Source organism: Arabidopsis thaliana, chromosome 4, assembly GCF_000001735.4.
Source record: "Arabidopsis thaliana chromosome 4, partial sequence".
Taxonomy (NCBI): Eukaryota; Viridiplantae; Streptophyta; class Magnoliopsida; order Brassicales; family Brassicaceae; genus Arabidopsis; species Arabidopsis thaliana.
Window position 1 is genome coordinate 1,335,547 of NC_003075.7, and position 19,684 is coordinate 1,355,230.

Below are 19,684 nucleotides of genomic sequence, written 5' to 3' on the forward strand. Positions count from 1 at the left end.
TTCAGTGACCAACCACTCTTGCTTATGGTAGGAAACTGTCTTCTTTCTTGAGACAAAAACCTTTTCCACGAAACTGAATTGTGATAGACAGTCAAAAAGAGATTCAGAAAGTCTTGGATTTGATTAGTGTTATGAAGAAATTAACTTGAAACGAGAGTAGAAGAAGCAAATGTTGCATTGTTCGCAAGCTAGAGCATTTTTATAGAATACCCTTTAGCAATATAAACAGAATACTCAGTTCTTTTTTGTTTTTGTTTTTCAACTTGTACAGACAGTGTGGTAACATATGTAAGTGGTATAAGAAACGAACCAATACCTAAACATCATCAGAGCTCACACAACATGAACACCAAATTTTATTCTAGATGATGTGTGATGAGAGTTTTTTACACCTACTACAATCGGATGGTGCACATAACCGTGGTCCTGAAATCAAGTTGATGATTGAACGGTGGCTTTGAGACAACCGATCTCCAAGTCTTCTTCTTTGGATCATACATATGAATCATCAAAGATCCAGCTTTCCTCTGTTGTCTAGTATGCCTTGTATCCATCAGATTATAACCATCCAAAAGAATCATAACATGTAATTCCCCATTCAGTGCAACGAAACCAACCGGTTTGTCGTAATGAGCTTTCTTAGGCACGCTTGACTCCTTTCTCCAACGATTCAAACCCATCTCATACCTAAGAATCCAATCCTTATCCAACATGAAAAACACAGGCTTCCCACAATCAACAGCAACAATCTTCCCTAGCTTAGGTCTCTCTTCTTCTCCCCACATATCTCCAACTACCCTCCATTTCTCACCACCATCTACTCTCAAATCCATCACTACCGCGTCTTTATAGTACTCATCAACAGGAAGAATCCCCGAAACCGTCCTCGATCCGCCATAGCCACCCATAACCCAAAACTCTCTCCCTTCCTCCTCCTTCTCCTTCTCCTTCTCATTCTCCACCAAGAAACCAACACATCCTGCTCTAAACCTAGGCAATTCATTCATTACTCTCCACTCATCTTTCTCAACATCATACATCTCCACAGAACTCATTCTACTTCCAGCAGCACCAAACAGAGTGTGCCGTGATCCTCCTCCCGCCACAATAATCCGACCACAAGAACCAGGCATCGCAGCGCAAGCAAAGCTACCACGCGGAGACATCATCGGAGATAACCGTTCCCAAACCGATTTCACGAAGCTGTAACGAAACACAGAAGAAGTAGGCAAAGGAACATCAAGAGGATAAGACCTAGTATCAAAAGCAGAGCCACCGAGGACATAAACGTAAGGACCAAGAGCTACAGCTACGAAATTGCAGAGACCGTAAACGTGAGGGTTACAAGGCATAAGAGGAAGCGATCTCCAAGAGAGAGTCACGGGATCGAAGAGAAAAGGAGGCGAAATCGAAGGATCCTGAGGGAAGATACAAAGGAGATGCGAGAGATTGTTGGTGTTGCTGTTGTCTCTGCTATGGCGGAGTGAAATTAGGGTTTTGGAAGAGAGGAAAGCGTACCATGATTTACAGGTTGATTTGATACGAGAGATGTGAGGGTAAGGGACGAAGGAGAGAATCAGTCTCCCGACGTCGTTGGATAAGCCTGGAATTAAGGTCAAGCTTGGATCGATTCGAAGCTTAGGCCTAAAAAACGAAGATCGCGACGACGACGAAGACGATGAAGACGAACACTGTAACCGCGACGGGAATATAGGCAGAGGCATGATTCAGGCCGGCGGGAAGAAACTCCGGCGAGATTTTGATTGATCGATCAATGAAACGGAATCGTCATGGAGAAGATCAGAGACTGATTCTGAATTCTGAGACAGAACAATCTGGTTTTGAAATTTGAAGAAACGACAATTTTGTTTTGGCTCTGTAATTAATTTAATCACCCACGTGGTAGTTTATGATTGGCTGAGACATGGATATGGTTAATTACTAATTACTAGGCTTCGACTAGTCAAAATCCAAATGTATGTTTTGAATTGTGAAACAGATTTAGATGTATAATGTGATATGATCCGAATTTGGAGTATTGGGCTTTCTCTTCTTATTTGACAGCTGAAGTATTGGGCTTAAGTTAGGCTTTCCCATTATGTTAATGGTTTAAGCCCATTTGGCTGCATATCTTCTTCTTCTTTTTCTCCTTTTTCTTTGTTTCCTCTTATTTAGATTCGGTGTGGGATACGGGCTTTGCCCTCCATGCCCAATTCGGCCTAAACACAAATAGACCAAGTCAAGAAAGCTCATAACAAAGAAGAACGGCCCATCAGAACAACGGCCCATCAGAATGACTACTCGGCCCATCACAGCTCTGCCCATCACGGCTCGGCCCAGCCCGATAAATTCAGAAGGGCAAAAAGGAGAAATCGCAAGAGAGACTAAGAGAACCCTAGATCAGCTCCTTGCCAATAGGAAGAGATACTACTAAGAAGGGGGATCCAGAACCTAAGTCACCACTCAGAGAATTTAAGAGAGAATTGCTGCCTATCTCTTTATCTCTTACTTTCTGGTTTTCCGTTCTGTATTTTCAGGTTTTCCGACCATTAATATCAGTTTTTCAACCTGTACTTTCGGTTCTAAGTTTCTGTACTTACGGTTTTCCATTATGTTAATTACTGCCTTTCTGTTCGTCATTAATAAAGAAGCTACTCCGTTCTCTCCAAACTCCTTAGTTATTTATTGTTACAACTTCGGTACAAACATTCACTTTTTTTTTTTTTTTGTAATGAGCGATCGTCGATCGATATAAAACAGTTAGTTGATCACAACGATAGTGATTATGATTTCTCGACAACAAAAATAAAAAAGAAGAAGGAATATTCTATTTGTATTTTTGTGAGACATGCTTTTTAATCGTATTACCAGCTTTATTAACGATAAAGTGATTATGATTTCTCGACAACCTTAAAAAGAAGGAATATTCTATTTGTATTTTTGCGGGACATGCTTTTTATCTTCTATGTGTTTTTTTTTTTTGGGTGTCAAAGACATGCTTTTAATCTTAAATTATCTTTGGGTATTAACAACTTTATTAACGATAACGGGATTATGATTTCTCGACAAAACCTTAAAAAGAAGGTTAATCACGGCAAGAAACTACATTTCCTTCGCTAGCTGTCGAGAGCCCCGTACGTCTTCCCCTTCGGACCACTTTTCAAAGCGGATATGTGTGGTCCATTACCATACATAAAAAGAGAGGTTGTCAAAATTAAGCAACCAAGATATATAGCACGGTACGGTAGTATTTGGTGAAAAAATTAAATTAAAAATTAAAAAAAAAGAGAGATTGTCAAAATTAGATATGAGAAAGCATTAAGTATAGGTATATAGCTAATCATTAACTGTTTTTAAGTTGTATGAAAACTCAAATATATAACTTATTTTCTAGGAATTATCTTTCAACTAAAAAAATTTCCAAAAAAAAAGAAAAAAAAGTTAATTCTTTTATTGACTTATAGCGTCGTATCGTTGATATAAATTAAATGATTAGTGAAGTATCTTACTCTAAGTTTGTCATACAGCATAAACCTAATAACTGTTTAATGAGTGTATTTTGTAGTTTAGATTACTTCTAGTCAAAAAATTATTTAAAGAAGTATGTGTTATCCTTCAACGTTTTTATTAGTATAAATTATGAAAAATTGAAAAACAAAAAGTTAATTCACTTATAGTTGTGCAGCCGATTTAATTTCGTAAGTTCGAATCAGGACCGGTCCGGCATATTTAAATGTGCTACGCAAATAAAAAATCTTTTCCTTATAATATTTTTTTTTATAAAATCACAAATAATGTAGTAATATATGATCGGTTATACTAAATTTTATAGAACATATTTTAGTTTCATAAAAAGTTTGTAAGTAAAAAAACATTCTGTAAATATATTGTTTAGATTTTTGCCTTCAATATCATTTATCAAACTCACGTAATCGAGTTTTTCAACCAGAAATTATTTCAATGGATAGCAAAGCTAACACATTTACTTGATTAATTAAAGATTTTTTTTTATAATTTTGCAACTAAAATCACCGTATCTTAGAGCATCACCATCTATGGTCTCTTGATTTTAGTTTCTCATTTATGTGTGAACACAAATTTTAAGTGTAAACATATTAATAAGTATTTCAGCTTGACTAATTATAAAAAACCACATGTAAGAAACGTTTTTCTCGTAGTCTCTCAAACGAGAGACGACTCTCTCCCACTCTCCTCTTTTTCTATTTTTTCTTTTATTTAATATTGATATATTGTACTAGATATCGCTGATGAATATAGTCTTAGGATGTCTTCCATTTTGCAAGCAATTTAAGGTTTAAATTTTTTAAAACCCAATTGTTACCAAATTAGATTCATTGACAACAAATATAAGTTTTCATCAAGTTTAAATCCCACGAAACATGAAAAGAAAGCTCAACAAAAATGAATTTATTAAAAAAATGCGTATAATATTTTTCTTAAAACATAAAAAGCCTTGAAAAATTTATAAAATGTACATTTTCTTTATTTTGATACCCTAAAGTATGGGTTCACTTGATTGCGTGGAACGCCAACCTGTGTAGAATATTCCATAAACACTATTATTATTTGGAGCCATCAACAAATACAAATACAAATACAATAATTTATTACATTATTGTACATGTGCATGTGCATGCATGCACACATACTCTATTGATTTTCATACAACACAAAGACTTAGACCTCCAAAAAAATCCATATAAAGACGAATCACACAGAAACAGACATGACTCAACTAATCAAAAACCCTTTTTTCTTACTACATGGTTTTTGACAAACTTAAAATCACCTAACTCTGTTAAAACTTGGAATCAAGCGCACACATGTAAGCTTGAAGAGTAGATTGAACTTTACGACCAGCTTCTGAGTGATAGAAGGTAAACAAGTCGCGGTAATCTACGGGTCGTCTGAAGAGACGTGGATGCTTCTCGTCCACAAGTTCTTTGGTGCCTCTATGATATAGTCCGGTTTTGGATACGTGAAAATCATATCATATTGCTGCTGTGAAAAGTTAATTTTCACGTGTCCAAAACCAGATTATCTCATATTGCTGCTGTGTATCTTATCATCTTTTTCCTGCTACTCTTACTCGGCGATACGGAGCACGAGTTCTACCGTTTCCTAAGTGTCTGCAATATCACCAAGTAAATGATTGATTACTCTTTATTTTCAACAAGAAGATTCTGAAAGAGAATAATAAAAACAGTAGTGTACCAACATTTTTTTTTTTTTTAAAGAAGAATAAAAAAAGCCATTATTATATTGAAAGTGATGCGAGCAAATAAAATCATAAAAAGCATTACAAAGTGATTGCTAGAGAAATTGGATTGTCTATATTATTTATTTAATATTTGAGTTGGATTGTCTATATTATTTATTTAATATTTGAGTTATATTATGCCTCTATTAATCAAAATTAAGTTATAGATCCACATATGTTATTTATAAAGGCCAAATACCCATAGCTCGACTTTTCGAGTCCGTTTGCCATATGACATGACCGGACTAGATTAGCATGAACCTCGAAGAACGAATAATGGTTAATATATTTGTGCCAAAGTAAAAAGGAAATGAAAGCTTACACATAGAGAATCTCCAGCGATAATAATGAAAGTATTCGTAGATGATTTCACTCTGATCCACTTCTCATCTTTAATTTGGTCATTACCTCCAAATCTTCAATTTCATGTTGAAAAGGTACTGTGAATAGGTTTTTATCAGCATGACACCCAACTTCAAATTGATTTCAAATTGAGTTTCCACAGGCGATAATATATAAACTCTTCAAGAGCCTTCAATAATATTTATACTTTATCTCATATCGTACTCACACTATTATTTTTATTTTTTTGGTTAGATGAGAGATATATCTATTGTTTGTTACCATCTTTATTTTCTCATTTCTGGTGAGAATATGGATTATTGAAAGAAACTACTCGATCTTGATCGTGATTCTATTGACCTGATCTTATCTAATATCATATCCACATTCACGATTATTTTTAAAACCATTTCCTCGACTAGTGTTATTATCATGGTTCTTTTATTCCCAAAACAAAATGTCACATTCGCTTCAGAGATTTGAACATAATGTGATTTATATTATTGATCATACTCCTTCTTTAATTTTTTTAAAAAGAATACTGTGATCTTGAACGGTCAAGTACTCGGTGTTAAGACCCTCATGGAAGTGATATACTAGAGATTTCTAAGGGATATTGTAGGTCAAATTTACATGAAAGACATTTCAACAATTAATTTAAGGTATCTTGAAGATGATGTAGACAAAAAGGAAAATGAATCAAACGTTGTGAATTTACCACACATATTCCTCAAACGATTCGTAACCAATGGTGTTAAAGTCAATCTCATCGAACCTGGCCGTATCGTCTGCTCATTTCTTTAGTCTTTCAATCTTTGTTTGAGCAAACCATTCAAATTGGTTGATTGGTTGTGTGTGAATTTAAATCATATGCTAGGTTGGATCGCATATACGGTCTTTTAGGTTCAGCGATTACTGATTAGGTTTTGTTCTTTTATGACTTTTCGTTTCGTAGTCCATATTCTACTTATCACACAGTCTTTTCTAATAATGATGTGTTTTATAGGAATGAGACCATCAAGAGGCACTATAAGGAAGTATACGACACGACACTCTCTCCATTAAAGCAAGGTGAGAGATCAAAGTAAGAAATACTCCTATACATATTTAAAGTAAGAAATTTGTTTAAAGTCCGCATTTTTCAAAAAATTAGTTGAATCTACTTCTACAAACAACTTTTATAAACTTAAAGTTATGATTTATAATAATCTCCGATACACAATAGAATGCATGCATGTTAATAAGCTACTGAACAATCCGAGTAAAACTGATTCATGTTCAGAAATTAAGAGTTTAGAAAAAATTATAACTCTTATCTTTAATGTTGAGTATGATATTCTAAGAAGAGATTATGGTATCGCTCGAAAAAGAAATATTGTAAGGAAATAAACTACAGTATTACGTTTAGAATAATTCACAATTTTTCTATTTCAATTGGAACAAATAGAAAATATATAAGAGATAGCCTAGGTCCGAGAAGATTCCAATTTTATAATCACACTAGAACCACATTTTGTTTCATAAGCTTATATAATTATTAGTATATGATATTAATAGAATTATATATTGATCTTAGGAATTTTATAAATATTATTTCATCGTATTAGATGGTGTTAGTTTTTATAGTGGATTAACTCAAAATCATAAAAGTGTTTATTAATCTTTACTAGTGTTTACTAATTTGTTGAGTATTAATTATGGAGGTTTTACTGTATCATTAAATCCACATTGTTTTTTCTTTCCAAAATACAGTAAGTGAAGGGCACAACAACTTAACTAAATTAGATTATTGGCCACTCAGATAGCAAAGCGGGCATTTGCTTGATTTTGACTGACTCACACGGGAAATATATCCTCAAAGGCTGCTCCTCGATCGAGCCAACAAACTCAGCCCTAGAAGCAGAAGCAATAGCCCTCAAGGAGGCATTGCTCCAAGTGAAGTGCCTACAATACCAGGATGTTATTTTGTGAAGATTCATCAACTCTTTATAGACCTCTTAAAAAAGTACATGGGCATTGGACTTCTTCTGTAGCTGCGCATTTGGATATCCAAGACATAAAGAAGATATCCTTGCTCTGGCGCCTACCTCCTAACAGCTGCAAGCTTATTTGTAGAAATGCCAATGTCTTCGCAGATACATTAGCAAAACAAGCTCCTCTCTTGGAATCTTCTTATACTCTCTTGGTTCTCTTAAATGTAACTTCTACATAGAACTGTTGTACTCTTTTACTTCCTAATATATAATGGAAATAGGCCGACAAGAAAAACTAGATTATGGGCCTAGTGGGTGCAAGTGGTCATAGTATATCAGCCCTTTTTTTCTGTTCGCCACCTTGTTATATACGACAAAAAACTTGCATGAACTCTTTCTTTTGTTGTAATAAGACACAAGAACAAATGTCACCTAATTATTTCATTTCTTCTGGTTTTCTTGAGTTGGTGGAAAAATAACTAAAATCCAATTTTTATGTAAGCAAATTGAGGACAGGTGGATTGGATATCTAAAAAAATCTAAACCTAAACTAATATGAAATTTTGGATTGGATTGTACCAGACAAGACGAACTAAATTGTCCTTCACAATTCATAAACCCACAAGTGACATTTTTGTATATCTTGTTTTCTCCGCCAAGTGACATTATTCATTAACAATTTTTTTTTGTTTACACTAGTGTTTATAATTGGCTGAGTATTGATTTATAGAGGTTTATTTTACTGTATCATTAAATCCACATTGTTTTCTTCCAAAATACAGTAAGTGAAGAGCACAACAACCCACGGCACCTGCTAAAGTGAATAAAAATCTCTATAAATAGGATCGTTCATCATTTCTTTCTCATCAGCACAGAAGACAAGGAAAACTAAACCATAGTGCAAAGAAAACTAAATTGGTCTTCTTTCAATCAAGAGATATTCGAAAGGTAAATTTCTTATGAGTTTTGAATTACTTTTTTGCATCTATGTCTAAAGCTAACAACTGCAAAACATTTCGATGGCACAAAGGAAAGAAGAATGGGTTCATGCAGTCCTCAACTACCACTCATCTGTCTCTCGGACCAAACCCTAAAACCAGGAAGCTCAAAATGGGTTAAAGTGAGGAGTGATGTCCGTAAAGCTTTAGAAGACTACGGTTGTTTCGAAGCCAAAATTGATCAAGTGTCAATGGAGCTTCAGGGGTCGGTTTTGAAGGCCATGCAAGAGCTTTTTGCGTTACCGACAGAGGCCAAACAAAGAAATGTGTGCCCGAAACCTTTCACTGGATATTTGTCTCATAATGGTCTCTCCGAGAGTTTTGGGATCAAGGATGCTAATATTTTGGAGAAAGCTCACGAATTTACTCAACAACTATGGCCTGAGGGTAACAAGAGTATCAGGTATATGTGAAAACTCTACTTTTGAAGTTTACCAAAAAAAATACTCTACTTTTGGAAAGACATTGCTCCTAAAATCTTATTAGTTGTATATAATTTACTAAAACACATAGTTCTTGAATTCTTGTTAATGAGCATGTTACCTTGGACAAGTGACCCTTTTTCTACATTTTGTTTTTCTATCACACGTCATGCGTTTTGATTGTTTCCTTACGAGTTTTAATTTTATTTTTTGGTTAAAAACAGTAAGATGATCCAACTGTATGCTGAGAAATTAGCAGAACTGGATATGATGGTGAGAAGATTAATACTGGAGAGCTATGGGATAGAATACTTCATTGATGAACATTTGAACTCAACGTATTACCGTATGCGATTGATGAAGTATATAGCACGGCCTGATAATGATATAACTGCTGCTGTTGGTGCTAATGTGGATAATGGTGCTAACGATAATGCCGATGGTGATGCTAATGTCAACGATGATGGTGCTAGTATTGGTGTTAAAGTTAATGTCGATGTTGGTGATGATGTTAATGACAATGATAGTGTTAATATTGGTGTTGGTGTTGATATTAACGTTGAGACCAATGTTAATGGTGATCTTGATGCTGAAGCTAATGGTGATGCTACTGCTTGGGTCGTTGGTGCTGTTAGTGGGAATGCTAGCGTTGGTGCCAAAGAAGGTATTAATCTTAATGTTTAATTATACTATTAGATAAAAAAAAATATTTTAAAAAAAAAAAGTTATACTATGAGTGATGATAATATTGGTGTTAATGTTCATTCTAATTATGTTAATGATATTGTTACTAATACTAATATTATTTTTACTGTAATTGATGCATGGTGTTGAAGCTAATGTTGATGCGGAGTTGGGCTTACCTAGTCATACTGATAAAAGCCTTACTGGAATAATTTATCAGCATCAAATTGATGGTTTGGAGGTGAAGACCAAAGAGGGGAAGTGGATCAGAGTTAAACCAGCTCCTAATACCGTCATTGTTATTGCGGGAGATGCTCTATGTGTAAGTTCTAATTTTTCTTTACGTAATTTGGCAAGTGAAAATATTAACATTCTTTCTTTGTCAAGGTTCAATTCTAGCTAGTATTATATAGCTGAGGGTCTTTGGCTGTTTGTATATGACATATGTTGATCTATAACTTATAGTATTTAGATAAGGATTGTCAGATAACTTTAATTTTAGAATACAACATAGTCAAGATTTAATGACCTAAATATTTTACTCTACATGTTTTTGGTAAAAAAACAAAAGAAGAAGAGTAATTTTCATATTCCTAGTGATGTTGTTGTTGTGGCAGGCACTTATGAATGGTAGAATCCCTTCACCGTATCACCGAGTAAGGGTAACAGAGAAAAAGAAGACGAGATACGCAGCAGCATTGTTTTCGAATCCAAAAGAAGGTTATATCATAGATTCACCAAAAGAACTTGTGGACGAGAAGCATCCACGTGCCTTCAAACCCTTTGATTTTGTCGACCTTTTTAACTTCTATCACACAGAAGCTGGTCGTAGAGCTCCATCTACTCTCCAAGCTTTTTGTGGCGTCTCTGCTGGGAAATAAAGGTGTGCGCTTCAAAATGTTTGGACGTGGTTTCAAGTTTCAACTAGTATCAACAACTATCTTACGAAATAAGGTGTTTATGTTGTGTAATAAACATTTAGGTATATGTTTGAATTTTGTCTTTGTATATAGGTAACAACACTTTGATTACTTCTTTTGTTTCATGACGTTAATTCAGCCACAAACCGGATAACCTGACCTCAGTGTAAGAGATTGTCTTTTCTTGTTCCTAGAAACATGTGGCCTAAACCAGAAGCGCATATTGATATAGTTAATAGTTCTGGAACAATAAAAGACATTTTCCTAGCATGTAAAAGTGTAGCATGATGTCTTTGTTTCAGCCACAAACTTAGCAACTAATATAGTTGGTATTTAATTATGTAATTATATGATACCAATAAATTAAAGTCTCCGATGTTACAAACAGAGATGATATAACAGAGGTGTGATACCACACTGTTGTTATAATAGTTGTGTCGAACAGAGACGTTGAACATATAGAACACTTTTGCTGAATGATACTTTATTCTCTGATTTTCTATGATTGTCTCTAATAGATTTCTCACATCTGAACCTGATTGCATTTCTGGTTTCTGCTTCCAATTAATGAAGTCAACAAACATTGGATTTTGGTAAGCCTTTATACTCTGCTGCACATGTGCATGCATATACCACCAGAGAATGAGAATGGTGTATAGTACTACTTCTAATTTGTTTTTCCGCTCGTTTGCTTTTCTTTTAAAAAGAACTCTTTAATGAGATGAGTTATAAATTTTACAAAGTTAATTCAAAGATTTTAAATATTTTGTATAACTTTCTAAATACCTTGTAAAATCGTTTTACAAGGTTTTTATAAAGTTTTAAAGGTATAATGTTTCGCAAGCAAGATCTCATGCGAGAATTATTTGGAAGATCCAAAAAAAGTGAGATCACGTTTCGGTTAAAAATTGCGGAATCATGGTTCTACCATAAATTATGAGATTACTTTTAAGGAAAATTTTGCACGTTGCGAAAATTGTTTTGGTGCAAATTTGTTTTTTTTTTTTTTGGCAGGAACATTCACATTTTCATTATCTACTCTTACTAAAAAAGTAATTTAGTCATTTGTACATAAATGGGGTATTTTTCAAAATAGACAACATTATGGGATATTATTGAAAATAGACATAGAAAATGGGCATTTTGTAGTTAGATTTTACTAAACATTTTCAAGTTATCTATATTTTTTTTTTTTTGTGTTTGAAAATAGCTAAAATAATGACAATATCTTTTAATTAAAAAACTACAACATAGGTTTATTGCATATAAACATAGGTTTGATTAATACATATCATTTTTTGTCCAGTTTTTTACAAAAAAAAAATGAAGAATTTTATAGACTTTACTGGTATCTTAACTACTAACAAATATATATTTTTCATATTTCAAATCAGTTCAATTTCGTAGGAGAATGTTTTAAGAAAAAAATCTGGTGAGAAACCAATACTAGCATTAACTATTACTCCTTCCGTAGAGTTCATGTTTGAAAGGAAATTTTTTGTTCTAAATTATATGAAGTTTCAGTTTTCAATACAATTTTTTTTTTTACGCTTTATATTCTGTAAGTTGTTTTATCATTGGTTAATTGTAATTGGATAATTAATAATTGATGTTTTAGTTAAGAAAAAATCAAATTAATTAATTTTTAATCTGTATGTACAATTCTAAAATATCAACTATTAAAAACGGAGGAAGTATAATATATAGTCGTCACACATAGGGAGAATATGCAAAACCTTTTTAAAAAAACAATTAAGAGGTGTTTAACCCATTTAATTTCCCCATATTTCAAAAGATAGTCATTATAATCTCTCTGATCACTTGCGTGCGAGCAAGCGTAAGATTAGGCTTAAGAGACATGATAGGATATGATTAGGCTAAACGAGTCAGGATTGAATTTGTGAGTCACTAAATTTGTAGATGAGTTAGGAAATATTTTTTTAGCTTTCGCTAATTTTAATTAAAATAATAATAAAAAGTATTTTTCTGTAACGTCAGTTTAAAATTTGTGAAAATTGTATCAATACTTAACATTAATATTTTGTCCAAAAAAAAACTTAACATTAATACAAAAAAAAAGACTGTGTATAATGATGGATGATTGTTTTGTTTTGAGTGTGAATTTCACGTTCTTGGTTGTCTTGTACGTTGTATATATGGGTGATTGTGATTGGTTTGTTCTTGTGTATCGTGTAATCTGTAATGTGTGAATAGAAGAGACTGTCCTTACTGAAAAGTTTGTTTATTCATACCTACTACCTATATTCGCAGGCTAGCATTAGAAGATTCCGCTTTGTTTGGTGCCTTTTGTGGAATTTCATGGGCCTAGTAAGGCGAATCATGACATGCCGGCTCAGCGTGAATGTCAATATGAATGTTACAATATATGTCATAAAATCATGACTATTATAAGGTTTTAAGATTAATACTTAAAGTTATCTTATACTCATAAGATCGAACTGTTTTCTCTAGGATTTTTATTCCGTGCTGAGAAAGAAATGAAGAAGGGTACTGAGATAATTAACTCCTAGTTTATCTAAATATAATTTGGAGTTGCTCAATAGTGTCCCAATTATAGAGAAACTTATCAACATTAAAACAGAGTGGTTATTAGTTTTCTTGCTTTTCAGATTTTTGTTGGCTCTTTAGATAAAAACACATGTGAATTTAAGAAAAGACAGAGGAAGGGAAGTGGGTGAATCCTTTTATGTCCGTCAAAGCGTCTCAATACATTTGTGTTATATAAGCTTAACATATAGCTGATCCCTTAACCCAAGTAAAACATTCTAACCATTGCAAAAGATTTGGAAGATTTGTTTTTTGTTAAAGAAAATTTGAAAATTTTATGGAATCATGTTTCATTGTTTAAACATAAAGAAATTTCTCTAAGTTCCTCAAAAAGAAAAAAAAAGATTATTTTCTTATCACATAAAAAATTGGTTTTCTATGCATTTTTACTAAGTACTATACTAATAAATTGTAGACATCAACAAATATTTATTGAGAATATTTGAATTTATAGAATCACTATTGCTTCATTGTTATGAGAAAGAATTTAGTATGAGTAAATGGTGTAGGTATAAATAATCATTAATTGTTTTTTAATTTGTGTGAACTGAAATAAATTGTTTTCTAGGAAGTATCATGTCAGCTTAGAAATATAATTATGGAAAAATGAAAAACAAAACTTAATTACCTTATACATAGCGTAGTATCGTTAAGAGATAAAATTAAGTGATTAGTGAAGTATCTTACTCTTATTTTGTTTTTTAAAATTAAATAAAATTTGTCATACAGCATAGAAAACCTAATAACTGTTTAATGAGTGTACTATTTTTAGTTTAGATTACTTTTAGTCAAAAAATTCAAAGAAGTATATTATAATTCCTTTCTAATATAAATTATGAAAAATGTGTTAATCCTACTATATTATTTGGGAAGTATATTTTAAATGTAACCTTAATTTTTGTAAATAATTACATAGGTATGCCATTAGAAATAAAATTTTAAAAAGTAAATTAATTTATCTCTTTAATGATTAAAAAGTCAAATACTAATTTAATTAATTAAATTTAATTAAAAAACGAAATATATTATTAATTTCCAAAAATAATAACCATTCAAAATCAACATATAAGATTTGATATCTAAATTTTTATTAATTTAATTTAATTAGAAAAACAAAATACATTATTAATTTCCAAAAAAATAACCAGTTAAAATCAACAAATTATGTTTGATATCTAAATTATCATATTAATTTTTTATTAATTATTATAGTTCACTTCTCATCTTTATATGATTCTATTTTTGCTGAAAAATAATATCATCATTATAAAAAAATAATTAGAGTTTTTTCGCATATGCCATAATTTGAATTTTTAAAAACAAATATAAACTGTTCAATACATGAAAAAATATTATAACGGTGAAAAATAGATTTAAGAAAACTTTCTACTGAGTAACGGGTCATAATTTGAAATATTTATATTCAATTTCATACATATTATATTGAAAATTTATAATTTATATATACTACAATAATTAATAACATATTAGATGTGATTCAATTTTTAATACAAGCTGAAAAATCCTAGAATTGACGGGTTTAGATCGATATTAATACAAGATGGTATACTACAGGTGAAACTCTTAAATTAACAATCGAACTACAAGTGTATAATCTTAAACACTAAACAATATAGATAATATCAACAAAACATATACAACTCACAGTTTACTATACATTTAAAATCAAATAAAATAATATCATATATTTTTTAATCATCTTTACAATAAAAGTTTTTAGTTTAACTAAAATATAAGTCTACCTGCGGTATATTGTAGGTTAATATATAGATTATAGAGCTCATTCGATCTAAAAACGGGTCATCAAAGATTTCCTAAACTGAAGCAAAATATACTAAATATTCAAATATCTATATGTTACCAAATTATAAACAAATAAGTCAATTTATTATTTTATATACGAAATCAATTAAATCTTAATCACATAAAAATTAGCACAAAAAAAAATATTCAACAATTAAAAATTTATCAAATCTCTGTGTTATATAAGTTTTGATACTATATTCCAATAAAGTGTAATATACCTTTTCAATTTGTATTCTTTAACTAATTTAAACTAACTAATATATTTGCTAATTTTATATTTATCAAAACCGACTATCGTTTCTTATCTCTATACAATTTTTGCAAGATTTTTTTGGTGGATTTGGATAAAAGTGTATTCGGGTCATATGATACATTCCCCTATTAAATAAATATGGTGCACTCCTATGTTATTAGCTAAAATATTTAGATTATAATTCAGAGTCATATCATTAATAAAATTAATATTAATAAAATAAATAGCCTTTTGGCAAGACGGGTTTGGAGGGACGGGTTTTTGAATCAACATTAATAAAAAAGTAAAATATAATTAATCCACCGTTTCAATACGGGTTAAATCTTTAATTTATTATTTTTTAAGACCACTAATATTAAACATATCAAATCATCCTAATTTAGAAAAGATTATATAAAACCAAAAATGTTATGTGGTATGTATAATGTTACTATATATAAAATTAAACTATAAAATATAAATGTATTAGAGAATGATACAATTTGTAAAACTTTTATATATGAAAAATAATTATTAAATTTTAAAAATTACTACTTTAAAAAAAATCACGGGACGGGTAAAGAAATTACAGAACGTGTTTTATTTTGGAATTGGTTATATGGTGGATGTATTTGAATCAATATTTATAAAATTTTAAAATATTATTAATATGCTGTTTTAATAGGGGTTAAAAACTTCAGTTTTTTAACAATTGTCTCATGAATTCGTGGTATAGTGTTACTTAATAACAATTATAAACTGTAAAATATAAATATTTTATAAGAATAAAATTTGCAAGTTTTAATATATATTACTTTTAAAAAATAAATCGTCACGCGGTATACCGCGGATTAAAATCTAGTTCACTTATAGTGGTGCAGCCAATTTAATTTCGTAAAGTTGATATATGTCGAATATATTCTATAAACACTATTATTATTTGGCGCCGTCAACGTCAACAAACACAATAATTTATTACATTATTGTACATGTGCATGTGCATGCATGCACACATACTTTATTGATTTTCATACAACACAAAGACTTGGACCTCCATAAAACATACTTATCACACAAACAGAATAACATAACTAATCAAAAGCCCTTATTTCGTATACCACATGGTTTTTGATAACTTGAAATCACCAAACATTGTCGAAACTCGGAATCAAGCGCACACATTGAATTATGCTTCGGAGACGGCACAATAAGCTTGAAGAGTATATTGAATTTTGCGACCAGCTTCTGAGTGATAGAATGTAAACAAGTCGCGGTAATCAAAAGGTCTGAAGAGACGTGGATGCTTCTCGTCCACAAGTTCTTTTGGTGCCTCTATGACATAGTCCGGTTTTGGACACGTGAAAATTGCTGCTGTGTATCTTGTCCTCTTTTTCTCGGTCACTCTTACTCGGTGATACGGAGCCCTGATTCTACCATTCATAAGAGCCTACATCATCACCAAGTAAATGATTATGAACAAGAAGATTATGTACGAGAAAACAATAGTAGTGCATCGACCAACATTGAAAGTGATAAGAGCAAATAAAATCATAAGAATTGAGATTTGGTATGAAGTTAAAGCATTATAAAGTGATTGCTAGAGAAATGGGTTTGTCTATATTATTTATTTAAATTTTGAGTTATATATGCCTCTAATCAAAATAAGTTATAGATCCATGCACATATGTAATTTTTGTAAAAGGCCAAAGACCCTTAGCTCGACTTTTCGAGACTGTTTGCCACATGACCGAACTAGACTAGTATGAACCTTGAAGAATGAATAAAGGTTAATATTTGTGTGCCATAGAAAGTAAAAAACGAAATGAAAAAACTTACACATAGGGAATCTCCGGCAATAACAATGAAAGTATTCGGGGATGGTTTCACTCTGATCCACTTCTCATCTTTGGTCTTTACCTCCAAACCTTCAATTTCATGTTGAAAAAGTACTGTGAAAAGGTTTTTATCAGTATGACAAGGTAAACCCAACTTCTTTTCCTCATTATCATCATTAGCCTCAACATCATCACCACCAGTTTTAGCATTCACAGCAACATTAGAATTGACATTAACACCAACACCAAGATCAGTATTAGCATTAACGCCACCACCGACGGCAACATTAGCATCAACATTAAGATTATCATTAACACCGGTATCAGCGTTAACATTAGCACCAACACCAGCATTAACACTAGCATTAGCATTAACATCATCACTAATATCGGCATTAACTTTAACACCAACATTAGGTTCAACACCAACAATATTAAGCTTAGCAAGAAGATCAGCATTATCGTCAACAGTAGTATTAGCATCACCCTCAGGTGGTGCAATATACTTCATCAGTCGCATACGCCGTAGACTTTAGATGGTCATCAATGTATTTTTCTATTCCAAAGCTCTCCATTACCATTCTTCTCACCATCACATCTATTTCCACTAACTTCTCCGCAAACAACTGGATCGTTTTACTGTTTTCAACCAAAAACAAAAGTGTGAGGATTCATATGAAAACAAGAAAATACAAATTAAATGAATATGCAGAAAATTTGTTTTCAGATAATTTTTTTTTTTTGTCTTCAGTTCATTGGTTTCATACGATTTGAGAGTGAATTTAACATTTTACTTTTTAGAGAAAAAAGATTAACATGATTTTTACTAAACAATAGTAAAAACATATGAGTTTTCACCTGATATTCTCGTTACCGTCACCATGAGGCCATAGTTGTTGAGTAAATTCGTTGATGTTCTCCAAAATATTAGCATTACTTATCCCCAAACTCTCGGAGAGATTATTATGATTCAAATATCCAACGTAAGGTTTGGGGCACACGTTTCGTTGTTTGGTCTCAACTGGCAATGCGAAAAGCTCTTCCATGGTTTTCATAATTGATTCCTGAAGCTCCAATGACACTTTATCATATGAAGCTTCGAAACAACCGAAGTCTTCGAGAGCTTTACGGACATCACTCCTCACTTCAGCCCACTTTGAGCTTCCTGGTTCTAGGGTTTTGTCCGCAAGATTGATGAGTGGAAGCTGAAGACTGCATGAACCCATTCTTCTTTCCCTTTTTGGTGTAATCGAAAAACGTTTGCAGATGTTAGCAGATAGTAGCAATAATTAATAAGAAAAAAAAACATTCGAAACGCATAAGAAAATTACCTTTGGACTTTCTGTTATATTAATTGTTTTTACTTTGCTAGCTCTAGAGATTTTTCTCTTCTGTGTGAGTAAGAATAGTGAAGGGTCCCCATTTTATAGAGAAATTATTCACAAGTGATTGTATTAAGTTTTTTTTTTGTCGCTTTGCTTAATTTAAGCAAACACATGCTTAATAATAATAGACAGAGGAAGGAAAGTTGGTATATACTATTAAAAGTTCACATTTTATATACAAAAAAAGGAAAGTTGGTGAATCGTTTATTTTCATCATAGAAAATATCAATCCATACGATGTGTGGGCATTATTGTTGTACAAGATGAAGAACAACTCAACGAGTTATAACTTAAGTTAACTTTTCTCTTTTGATAAAAAGTTTTCTCTTTTTCTCTTTTTTTTTGAGATAAAATGTGAATTTATATTACTAAACATTTGGAACTTGAGTTTACAAAAGTTTTTTATTGTAAGTAATTCGTGGCCCAAAACCTTTAGTTGCATATTGTTACTTATACGTGAATAATACTTAGTAAGCATATTGTATATGATTTAAATTCCGAGCGAGGCCGATGATTGTACGTTTTGAACCATAGCAATAATGAAGAGAAAAAGGAGAGAGGTCCCATTTTAAAGATAGAATCTTTTTTTACTTATCTCGGTTGGATCCAACTGTATCATTTGGCCATTACTTTGGATCAGAGCTTTTGTTTTACCTGCTGCATACACGTCGTCTCTGTAATATGATAACATTGCAGGTGGAAGATGATTAATCAGTTTAGGTATTGTTAAGTTTTTTTTATCACAATGTATAACAGAAATACGAGACGATCGATCAAGTTTTTGACTTGTACGTTTGCTATAATATATTCTTGAATAGCCCAAAAAAATGATAAAATGAGACAATTAGAGGAATAAAATGTCTTTTGGCGTTTGGTCTTCAATTCTCAATTCATGTCGTAGGAAAAAGTGAAGAAGTGCCGACTTAGGAATGTAAGAAACAGTGATCGGCCTTTAAAGCATGATCGCATAAAGGACGTGATCTATATATTAGAACTGACCCAGAACTTTTAATGTTTGCTTTTTAGCCCAAGGCTCATGTCTTCTTTGTTTCTTTTTCTTTTTGTTAACTAAAAGTCTAAAACATATTTTTACATAACATACCTGCAGAGAATTGAAGAGGTATCTCAACTAAGAACGAAAGAGAAAATTGAAAATCATTGTTTAAAGTTTAAACAAATTTTGTTCTATAGTCAGTCATTATTTAGTTTTTCTTCTT

General features: G+C 31.8%; 3 protein-coding genes, 1 long non-coding RNA gene, 3 other non-coding genes and 1 pseudogene across 10 annotated transcripts; 4 read left to right on the forward strand and 4 right to left on the reverse strand.

Annotated features, from left to right (window-relative positions):
* Positions 1 to 133: 133 nt before the first annotated feature.
* AT4G03030 (Galactose oxidase/kelch repeat superfamily protein) lies at positions 134 to 2,019 on the reverse strand. The gene has a single exon (NM_116537.4). The coding sequence runs from the start codon at positions 1,722 to 1,724 to the stop codon at positions 396 to 398; it is 1,329 nt and encodes a 442-aa protein (NP_192212.2). The 5' UTR covers positions 1,725 to 2,019; the 3' UTR covers positions 134 to 395.
* Positions 2,020 to 4,568: 2,549 nt separating this feature from the next.
* Positions 4,569 to 5,743, reverse strand: AT4G03038. The gene is made up of 2 exons (NR_144007.1): positions 5,604 to 5,743; positions 4,569 to 5,150 (listed from the first exon to the last, which is right to left on the reverse strand). It is a non-coding gene; the product is annotated as an other RNA (non-coding RNA).
* Positions 4,933 to 5,110, forward strand: MIR826a. Its single transcript, NR_141730.1, has one exon. It is a non-coding gene; the product is annotated as a microRNA ath-MIR826a precursor (primary transcript).
* Positions 4,975 to 5,068, reverse strand: MIR826b. Its single transcript, NR_141800.1, has one exon. It is a non-coding gene; the product is annotated as a microRNA ath-MIR826b precursor (primary transcript).
* AT4G03040 (uncharacterized protein) lies at positions 5,537 to 7,594 on the forward strand (the record flags this gene model as incomplete). The annotated part of the gene is made up of 3 exons (NM_116538.1): positions 5,537 to 5,580; positions 6,630 to 6,694; positions 7,425 to 7,594. The coding sequence occupies 3 exons, from the start codon at positions 5,537 to 5,539 to the stop codon at positions 7,592 to 7,594; spliced, it is 279 nt and encodes a 92-aa protein (NP_192213.1).
* Positions 7,595 to 8,298: 704 nt separating this feature from the next.
* Positions 8,299 to 10,890, forward strand: AOP3 (2-oxoglutarate-dependent dioxygenase). 2 transcript variants are annotated; one of them, NM_001340416.1, is made up of 5 exons: positions 8,299 to 8,544; positions 8,632 to 8,997; positions 9,241 to 9,680; positions 9,853 to 10,022; positions 10,318 to 10,890. In NM_001340416.1, exons 2-5 carry the CDS (start codon positions 8,636 to 8,638, stop codon positions 10,579 to 10,581), a joined length of 1,236 nt encoding a protein of 411 aa, NP_001319854.1. In that variant the 5' UTR covers positions 8,299 to 8,544; positions 8,632 to 8,635; the 3' UTR covers positions 10,582 to 10,890. The 2 variants fall into 2 exon arrangements, with proteins under 2 accessions (NP_001319854.1, NP_001319855.1); NM_001340417.1 differs by having other exon boundaries at positions 8,300 to 8,544; positions 8,627 to 8,997.
* Positions 10,891 to 12,717: 1,827 nt separating this feature from the next.
* AT4G04385 lies at positions 12,718 to 12,924 on the forward strand. The gene has a single exon (NR_141801.1). It is a non-coding gene; the product is annotated as an other RNA (long non-coding RNA).
* A 3,217-nt stretch (positions 12,925 to 16,141) lies between these two features.
* AOP2 lies at positions 16,142 to 18,550 on the reverse strand (annotated as a pseudogene). Of its 2 annotated transcripts, one of them has the most exons (4): positions 18,414 to 18,550; positions 17,941 to 18,318; positions 17,084 to 17,721; positions 16,142 to 16,694 (listed from the first exon to the last, which is right to left on the reverse strand). The 2 variants fall into 2 exon arrangements; another variant differs by having other exon boundaries at positions 16,142 to 17,721.
* Positions 18,551 to 19,684: the final 1,134 nt, after the last annotated feature.

Excerpts from the sequence above, each read along its gene's own strand:
- AT4G03030 (NM_116537.4), bottom strand. The coding sequence starts at position 1,724 with ATGCCTCTGCCTATATTCCCGTCGCGGTTACAGTGTTCGTCTTCATCG.
- AOP3 (NM_001340416.1), top strand. The coding sequence starts at position 8,636 with ATGGGTTCATGCAGTCCTCAACTACCACTCATCTGTCTCTCGGACCAA. Across the intron at positions 8,998-9,240 it reads GAGGGTAACAAGAGTATCAG|TAAGATGATCCAACTGTATG; the intron begins GTATATGTGAAA and ends GGTTAAAAACAG. Across the intron at positions 10,023-10,317 it reads TTGCGGGAGATGCTCTATGT|GCACTTATGAATGGTAGAAT; the intron begins GTAAGTTCTAAT and ends TTGTTGTGGCAG.